We start from the raw sequence: 10,440 nt of genomic DNA on the forward strand, positions 1-10,440 counted from the left end.
TTTATATCTGGATTAGTTGTCATAATTATTTTAGTTATGATAAAGTTGAATTTTAAATTTGGTTTAGTTGAATTTTAAGATTGGCTTTTTTCTATTTCCCTTTCTTTCAGATGTTTATCATGATGGTAGTTTATTAGAGGATTTTCAGTAAAATAGAAATTGTAAAAATACATGACAGTCTTTAATGTATACATCCACAAAAATTTGGATAAAGAAAAATCGCTCAGTGTACTTTTAACTATATCCATTAATATTTGATTACGTCTTTTTGTCACACCATTTTGTTGTGGTGTGTATGGCGTTGTGTATTGTGTACATATGTCATGTCTTCCTAAAAATTTTGCAAATAGACTTGGACATTGTTCTATTTCATTATGTTTTTCATAATATTCACCACCTCTATCTAATCTAACAAATTTTAACTTTTTGTCTAATTGCCTTTCAACTTCTTTAATATAACTTTCAATAGCATCAACTACTTGAAACTTTTCTTTAAGCAAATAGACATACCCATAACGTGAAAAGTCATCAATAAAAATAATAAAATATTTTTCTTCCCCAATAAATAGAGCATCAAAAGGTCCGCTTACATCAGTGTGTATAATTTCAAGAAACTAACTACTTATGGCACCTTTTTTGTTTTGTCTGATTTGTTTTCTCTTAATATAATCCACACATAAATCAAGATTAGCAAAATTTAGATTTTGTAAAATCTCATTTTTTATTAATCTTTCTATTCTTTCTTTAAATATATGACCCAAAAGTTTATGCCACAAGAATACATAACTTTTCTTAGGCATATTTGGCCTAACTACATTATTCTGGTACTTAATAAACAAGAATTTAAAAAATTGATCAACAACTTTTAATTTATATAAGCCATCAATCAGAATGTTATAACCAATAATATTAGAAATTTTATATAAATTAAAACAGTCATGTCCACCGTTAAAAGAAAAACTATAATTTTCCAACTTTAAAACAAAAATTAAATTTCTAGACATTGAAAATATAAAGAGCCCTAGATAAATCTAAATGAAAGCTTGTATCTAACACTAAGCAATAAATTTCTATTCCTTCAATTGGTGCTTTCACATAGTTTTTCATATAGAGGAATAACTTACTTTGACTTGTGGTTTGGATTGCAAGTAATTCCTGCATTACATTAAATACATGAGTTGTAGCACCAGTTAAACCACCAAAAATTATGAGAAACATTAATTAAATTTGATTCAAAAGTGAATATATATATTTTAAACAAACCTTTTTTTTCGAACCATGCCCTATGTTTAGGACAATTCTTTTGGAAGTGTCCTTTCTTCTTGCAGAAATGATATTATTTTGCATTAACATGTCCTTTCTTTTTAAAATTCTTGGGCTTTGTATTTCTTTTCTGATTTGTCAGCTCCTTGAACCAAGTTGACAAAATGGCTGTCACAATTCTTAAGTATATTTTCTTTCTGTATGATTTTTTCAATCAATTCATTAACATTTTATTTTTCCTTCATGACATTATAATTAATTTGGAAAGCTCCATACTCAGAAGGTAGTGAGTTCAGAATGAACTGCATCATGAAGGAGTCATCAACTGTCATACCCAATGACTTTAAATTTACAGCAATATTAGTCATCTCAATAGTATTATCTTGCATGTTCTTAGACCTATCAAACTTTATGGTCGTGAGTTGTAACATTAATGTACTAACAAATGACTTATCAGTACATCGAAAGCAATCTTTTATAAATGTAAGATATTCTTTAGTATTTTCTATTTGTGAAAAGGTAGTCTTAATATTGCTTGTAATAATCATTTGCCGTAAATATAAGGGTCAATTTGTTAGAACATTCTCATATCTTAAACACATACTTCTCATCTTCATCATTGTCATTAGTGACAAGTCAAGATCCAAAAGATCTAAATGAAACTTCACTTGCTCACTCTATTCAAAGAAGTTTAAGCCATTAAACATGATAACAGAAGAAGCTTGCGAATAAATTGAAATATCTATAACTTAATCATACAATGCTCATATTAATTTTAATTTTTATTCAGATTACAGAACATAACACAACATATTATAGTTCATATTTGAGTAAAATTCTACAATATACTAACATACAAATAAATGTGGTATTTATCGTACTTGAAGATTAAAATTTTCTACTAAATACATATACTATTTTTGGACAATATATATATCTAACTCGAGAATAATAAATTTTTTTCACTTTTAAATTTATTAATAATAAAAAAATTTCTTTGAATAAATCTAATTCTAAAATTAATTAACACATTAATATCTATACTGACATTTTATATCATAATTTTTCACTTTGGTGTACATAATTAAGTAGTAAATAATCAACAATAAACTTAATACTATAAATAAAATATTTATAGATTTTCATAAAAATAGAGAACATTAGATACTCAAAATAAATTTAAGACTAGGGTTTAAAATATTAATTTAATAGTTATCATCAATAATGAACATGAACTCAAGACTAAATTCATATATGAGTATAATTTATGGCCAAATTAAAATTTCTAAAAAAAACAAGTAGAATATTTACAACCACAAATCCAGTTTTGATGGCATAAAAATTTGAAATTCACTTAATTAAATCCTACTATAAATAATCAATCAGAAAATCATCAGAACAGTAGACATCATCTATATATCATAATTAAACCAGAAAAAATTATATACTTTTAAAATACATGTTATGATACCACATGTAGAAATTAACTTAAGCGGAAGCTTTAATTAAGATTTTAAAAGTTGTGATTTTCATATCTGACTTAGTTGTCATAATTATTTTGATTATGATAAAGTCGAACTTTAAGATTAGTTTAGTTAAATTTTAAGATTATTGATTTCTCTCCTTTTTTCTTTCTCTTTCTTTCATATGTTCATCATGGTAGTTTACTAGAGTGTTTTCAGTAAAATAGAACAGTAAAAACCTCGTAATTATGGGCAGAGAAAAAATTATTTTTATATGTGTCATTACTTTTAATCTAATGCATCTATTAAACATTAACATTAACGAATAAACTTAAATCATTAATAATTTATGAATAATTATAATTAAACGATCACAATAGAAGTTTAAACTATGATAAAGTTTTAAAATGGTTGAATTGAGATAGAACACCAAAAGAATCTTGACGACACAAGTAATTAAAGTGCAACTTTGATATTAAACAATTAAAGGACTCTCAAATACAATATTCTCATCCATTAGTGTGTGATTAAGTTGCTATGGATATATCTCAATGAGAGACCTTACTCCTAGAATTGGAGTTATCTTGTAGTCACTAAAACCAGCAGAAAATATTAATTTGGCCCATTCTTTTTCATTTCTCTCCTTTCCCGCCAGCAACACCATCATCAGCATGTCAAAAAAGAGTTGTGTTTGAAGTGATTCATCATCACCTTTCTTTTCATCCTTTATCACCATATCTATGATAATCACCTTCCCTCCGTTGCTGCCATTATTCATGATTGCCTCTTTGCATTTCCTCAATATCTTCAAACATTCCTTGTCCTCCCAGTCATGCAAAATCCACTACAGTATTACAATTCAAAGTGAAAGTTATGATAAAAAAATAGTAAAAAAAATCAGTCATGCATGTATACCAACAAAATTATGTCATAATGTGAGGATTTTAACTTTTATAATTATAAAAAAAATTCAGATATAATGATGAGCATGTCGACCCATCAAAAGTAATAATAGTCAGTCCCAAAAATCCCCACCTAATTGCACGTCAACACATCAGAAGTATTATCTAAATCATATCAATATATAGTTCTCTTGAATTTTATATAGATCTATCTAAATTGTTTGTAAATTTCTTCTCAAACACTATAAATATGTAAAGGATTCAATATAAAAATTGTAATTAATTATCTATCTTGGAACTCTACTAAATATTGAATATTGACAATTCCCTTACATGTATCCCTTCCCCCAATTTAATAGATCATTGCTAACTACAAGCCTTTCATTCTCCTATCTTGTGCTAACCTAGAGAAGAAATCAGGTTAAAACTCCTTAACATAGTAAATGGTTAACGAAAAAATAAGCCGTTTAGCTTTCCAAAGAAATATCATTCACCCAATTATAATTAAATGAGAATTTAATCTAATATATTGAATACATTTACTGCATCTGTTGTTGTTGTTACGGACCCGGTTCCCAGATCCCCCATCGGAGCAGCCTCTGACCTGATTATCTGGGCTTTGACCCCATTCGAGGCCCAAACTGGCTCTACAATTCCTAACCAACATTCAATATCCCTCTTATCTTAATTAATAAGATAAGATAACTACCTCGAGCTATATAAAAAGGGGAAACAGAGTCCCCCTCAGGTACGTTACTCACTCCCTACACACATACCTCCTAGATCCATTTTGACTTGAGCGTCAGAGTGTCTTTAAAGGTATCCACCCTCGTCGCTCCAGTCAAACAACCCGACAACTGCCTCGACTCGCAAGTCTCTAATCCATCTCACAACCCGTATCAAAAACTTCTAGTACATTGGCACTGTCTGTGGGTTCTTGCCAAATCGTGGCACGTCGCATGACGGAGAATCTCAAAGAGCAATCCTCAAGTCATCATCACAATTCAAATCCGCGAAGCCAGACACCCGAACTTCGAGATAGCATTTCCCTCACCCACGGAAGGATAACCGGTGCTGTGCACCGCCAGCCAACCCCTGTTCGACGGCAACAGAAGAAGGACAATCGACAGCCTGGTAAAGTTCGAGCACCTAATGGCCTAGGAGAGAAAATAATCCAGATAAATCAAGAACTTTGTCTCAGAGTGCAAAACCTCGAAGGCCGAGTCATGTCCAAGAAGCGATACTACCCGAAACATGCAAGTCAAGCAACCTTTAGGACCCGATCGTATCATGAAACCAGGAATGACAGGTCACCTGAACAACGACATGGAAAATGCCGTAACCACAACATTTCCAGAGATCCGAAATGCTGATACGATGAGGACGACCGAAGACACCGTCGAGATACCAAGCAAACACGAAGCGAACATGTGATAATGGGAGCCACCCCATTCACCGAGAAAATTCTGAAAGCCAAGCTCTCAAAGGGCTTCGACAAGCCCACTAATATGAAATACGATGGGACGAAGGACCCGCAAGAGCATCTCATGGTCTTTGAGGCCAGGATAAACCTAGAAGGAGCCGCCGATGCGGTCCAATACAGGGCCTTTTTAGTAACCCTAGTCGGTCCCGTGATCAAATGGATCAACACCCTCCCCAATGGCTTTATAGCTAGTTTCGATTATGTCTCCGGGAAGTTTATCGCATAGTTCACCACCAGGATCACCAAAGCAAGACATCTGATCACCCTACTCGGAATCACTTAAAGACAAGATGAATCCATGAGGAAATACCTCAATAGGTTCAACGATGAGTGCCTAATGGTCAACAGACTTATGAACTCGGTAGCCAGTATTTGTCTGACCAATGGCCTTATGAACGAAGACTTCCGAAAGTACCTCACCACCAAGCCAGTTTGGACCGTGCATGAAATCCAAAATGTCACAAGAGAATACACAAATGACGAAGAGGCAAGCCAAGTCATGGCCGCCAATAAACGGCAACACTCACTAACTACACCCCTACCCGCCTCGATCACAGAGATCTATCACCAAATAATGGAACGAGACATCCTCTTAAAGGCGCGACAACTAAAGGAGCAAACAGGTGGAAATAAAAGCCTATACTGCAACTACAACAGAGGGTACAAACACAAGACCCAAGACTGCTTTGATCTGAAGGACGCTATCGAACAAGCCATCTGAGATGGCAAACTGCCCGAATTCGCCAAGATTATCTGAGAAGCCAAAAAGACTGCAAAAGAAAGATCACCAAAATGGGAAGGTCGCAACCCTAGAATGGCACAACAAGTACACCAAGAAAGCCTAAAAATCGACCCGACCGTAATAGTAAATGTGATCACAGGGAAAGACGCGCCAAAAAATCCAAATTAGTGCTAAAAAAAGACCTCAGGGTGCTAGCCGTAAAAAATGAAACACCAACCTCGACCCTCCCAGCAGCAATCACGTTCTTTCCCGATGACTGCCAACACAGTACCTCGACACAGGACGCCCCCTTCGTAATCTCAGCCAGAGTCGAAACCAGCCTGGTCAAATGGGCTTTTGTAGATACCAGAGCAGAGTTCAACATCCTTTTCCGAGATGCCTTTGACAAGCTTAGCCTCCGAAACAAAAACATATGGGACCATCGAAAAGGAATAACAGGGCTCGGAGATAATTTTCTCAAACTAGATGGCTCCATTATACTACCAGTCACCATCGGTACTGGAAACCAAAGGTAGGGGTGTTCATGGATCGGGTCCGATCCGCATATCCGCAGTGTTTATCCGAATCCGACTCGAAATTGTGGATATGGATCCGATCCACAAGGCTTTCAGATCGGATTGCAGATTTTGTGTTGGTATCCGCATATCCGTGTATCCGCAAAAATAAAGAAATAAATAAGTAAATATTCTTTTTATGTTTTATTTCAACTAATAATTATCATATATGTTGTATTATTTTAATTTATTATTTAAGAAAAGTATGTTTTAAGAGTAAACATAAAAATAAATTCTATTGATATTTTTTTAATAAAAATAAGCTTTTAAAAATATTTTTGTGTTTTACAGATATATCCGATATCCAATCCAATCCGATCTGCAAATGTGCGGATCAGATCCAACCTTAGAAACTGCGGATATTGGATCCGATCCGATCCGATGATTTTAGTGCGGATCGGATCAAAATTTTGGTCATATCCAATCCGATCCGATCCGCGTTCACCCCTAACCAAAGGAAAACCATTATCTCAGAATTCGTAGTGCTAAAAGATTCCATAGCCTATAACGTCATCCTCGAAAAAAAGACGATCAACGACCTATCCACCGTCATCTTCACCAAGTTCCCAATCATGAAGTTTCAGGCCGACAACGGCACCATCGGAACAATATACGGGAAATGGGAAGTTGCAATAGAGTGCAACAACACCAGTCTAGCCCTCCGCAAAAGGTCCCGAGACGCAGCAGACATCTTTTTTGCTGACCTCGATGTGACGGCTAACCCTGACCAGAACTGAAAAGAGACATGGAAAAACTACAAATAGAGCAGACCAAGAATGAATTCACATTCATCAACAAAAACCTACCCTACAACCTAAAATGCGACCTGATCAAGCTCCTGAGACAAAACAGAAACATATTCGCATTCACCCCGGCCGACATGCTAAGCATAGACACTGATCTAATGTCCCATCGCTTGGTTGTAGATCCAAAGGCCAAACCGATGGCTTAGAGGAGAAAAAAATGTCCCCCGACTAAGCATCCGAAGTCAAAAGACAAGTCAAAGCACTACTTGAAGCAAGCTTCATCCAAGAGCTCCCCCCAACTTCATCCGAGAACTCCCTTACACGACCTGGCTGGCCAACGTCGTACTAGTAAAAAAGGCAAACTGCAATTGACAAATGTGCGCCGATTACACGGACATGAACAGAGCTTGTCCTAAAGAAGCCTTTCCCCTACCAAACATCGATGGATTAGTAGACGCTGTCTCGAGACATCAGTACCTTAGCTTCATGGATGCATACTCCGAGTACAATCAAATACCGATGCACCAACCTAACGAGGAGAAAACTGTGTTTGTTGTAACACCCTTACTATCAGAATGTCACGCTTTTAGCTGCGTCACTCTAAGAGCAAGAAGTATTACGACGACCTCATATACTTAGTAATAAATTATGAGCCTTTAACTCGAAATCCTATTGCTGTTTTCTTTGAAAAATCAGAAAAAATACTTTATCTTGAAAACAAACAAGCATATTCATATATACAAAACTTATTACATAAGTAGCTTATAAATATAATATACATATAAAACATACAACTCCTATCCCTCTTACAATATTATAATAACATAGACGAGGGAAGAAAAATTATCTAACTAAAACAACATCGTATAAACAAAATGCAATAAAACTCTTCGTAAGCTCCTTCATTCAATTCTTGAAAAGGTAAAACTATAGGGGGTGAGAACCTAACCACACGGTCTCACCATAGAGTTTCAGAATTATCGTAAGAAGATATTTAATAAGAAAACTGGTTTAAAGCTTAGTGATTATCATTGTCTTATGAATCTTTTAAAAACCAATGGCTAATTATCCAAAAACCTTTTTTTTTAAATTAATATTTAAATATGTTAAAAATACAAAACCTTTCTTTTCTTATAAGAAAATCTTAATCAGTTTTCTAGACTGTATGAATGACCAACCTATTCCAAACATAGGTTCATTAAGTCTATGCTAAACCAGCTTGACTTTTCATACTTTACAAAAATCTCAATAAAAAAACCAATTATGGTCTCATGCCCATTCACACAATCAATCAGCACTTATCATCAATTCAGCATCAAAATTCAATCTCAAAAGTATCACACCAGAGCAAACACAGACTAAACAGATAAGAAAAGCACAGACATAGATAGCAGTTACAGCAAGTAGCTCAGATAGTAGTTAATAATAGTTAAGCAATTAGGCATTCCAAAACAAATTCAAACCCAAATAAAGCATGCAAATGCATATGATGCATGTCTGACCTATGGCCGATGAGTCTCATCTGTCGGTTATATAACCAACCCAACATGTCCGGTAGCTAACCCATGCATCTCTTCTTGAAAAGTGGTGAGCGGTATAGTACCACGATCCTCACCTGGTGGGCGGTAAACCACCTCGATCCCCACCATCTGCGGGTGTTAAACTACCTCGATCCCCCCCAGATGTTTTCAATTGGAAAAGAAAAACCTGTGGGCGATAAATGACCAACATCCCCACCAAACATATTCATTTAAAAACTGGTGGGAGGTAAATAACCACGATCCTCACAAAATAATTTTTCTTTAAAATCTGGTGGGTTGTAAATAATCATTATCCCCACAAAACATTTCCATATCAAATTCATCCTCATCATCATTCAATTTATTCAATAATTATCATCATCACACCTCCCTTTCCGTTCATCAATTATTTACACTCAAAACATGATTCTCTTCTCAAAGAAATCAAACTCGAAACATAAACCTTTCCTTGATAAATCGAATTCAAAATAGTATAGTTCTTTTCTTAACTAAATAAAATTCAAAATATAATACTTTTCTTAATAAATTGAAACTCCAACATAATACTTTTCTTAATAAATCAAGTTCCAAAACATAATGCATTTCTTTTCTTTATAAATCGAAGTCAAATAATATAATTCTTTTATCCATACTTGTTTAAATAATACTTCAAGCAAAATCTCCATTTTTTATAAAAATTTCGGCAGCATCTCCTTTAAAATTCAGACTTTGCCACCCATCTCGAGTCCCAACCAAACCATCTTTCAAACCCTTTTCAAATTATTTCCAATAAGCTAAACCAATTCCAATATCAAAATCATTTCTAACGCTCAATTTGTTACCAATAAATCAAACCAACATTTTCTCAAACTCTTTTTAACAATTTCAAACAAACAAATGACTTCATTCATCCAAAACAATTTAATTTAATCCATAAAACTCACGTTATCACTAAATATATATTTTTCGCCCTCCTCGCCCTCCTCCTTGGCTATGGCAGCCTTCAACCTCGCTAAGTTGGTTAACCCTCCTGTCACTTGAACTGAAAAAGGAAAAAGAAGAAAGAATGAGTTTCAAACCCGGGAAGTAGAGAGGTACCAAAGAAAGCAGTTAAATACACACCAATGTAAGTTTGGCACATCGCCAGATCGCCCATGATGTCCCAAGTATTCAACGGACCTTCCCCGAAAATCGACCACAAAACATCGCTGTTGTCTTTGTTCTCGAGAGACAGCCCCTTGTAGGTTACACGCGTCAAGTACGATGCAGCAGCCCAAAATTCTAGTACGTTAGAAACTGACGTTCAACCTCCAAGGTCAACCAAAAGGGATGGTGCCCCTGAGCATTACACACTTTAAAGTACTTCCTTTAAACTCATGAAAAGAGTCTTCAAATAACTCAAATATTTGCCGGTTCAGCTGAGCTCGGAACAACACATAACCCTTTTGGTGTTTCCCTTGGTCGGAAGAGTACACAAAAAGAAAAACAGAAACACCTCCACTCGAGCTAGAAGTTCCAGGTACTTGTAGACCAACTCAAAAATCCAGATGGCCGTCCAACTATTGGGATGCAATTGAGACGGCGCCACCAAACATCAATTAAGCAGTGCCTGCACAAACTCCGAGAATGAAATCGCACCCCCAGTCATGTGAACATAGATTTAGAAACCGACATCCAATCGACAATTCCGGGGAGTTAGGGTTTATATAGTAGACCCTCTTGTCTTCCCCGGGGAGTATGAGCTCGTACTGACGCTCCAGCCCTGGC

The 10,440-nt window shown here is 35.1% G+C and overlaps 1 protein-coding gene across 2 annotated transcripts in view; it reads right to left on the reverse strand.

Moving 5' to 3' along the window:
- Positions 1-3,179: 3,179 nt before the first annotated feature.
- LOC107458205 (probable O-methyltransferase 3) overlaps positions 3,180-10,440 on the reverse strand; it is a 12,610-nt gene continuing 5,349 nt past the window's right edge. The window contains exon 2 of one of the 2 annotated variants that reach the window (XM_016076405.3): positions 3,180-3,570. In XM_016076405.3, coding sequence (XP_015931891.1) covers positions 3,262-3,570 — 309 coding nt within the window. In that variant the 3' untranslated portion in view covers positions 3,180-3,261. Of the gene's footprint in view, positions 3,571-9,566; positions 9,716-10,440 lie in introns of those variants that run through there. The other variant, XM_052252179.1, reaches the window with a different exon arrangement.

Source organism: Arachis duranensis, chromosome 7 (genome assembly GCF_000817695.3).
Source record: "Arachis duranensis cultivar V14167 chromosome 7, aradu.V14167.gnm2.J7QH, whole genome shotgun sequence".
NCBI lineage: Eukaryota > Viridiplantae > Streptophyta > Magnoliopsida > Fabales > Fabaceae > Arachis > Arachis duranensis.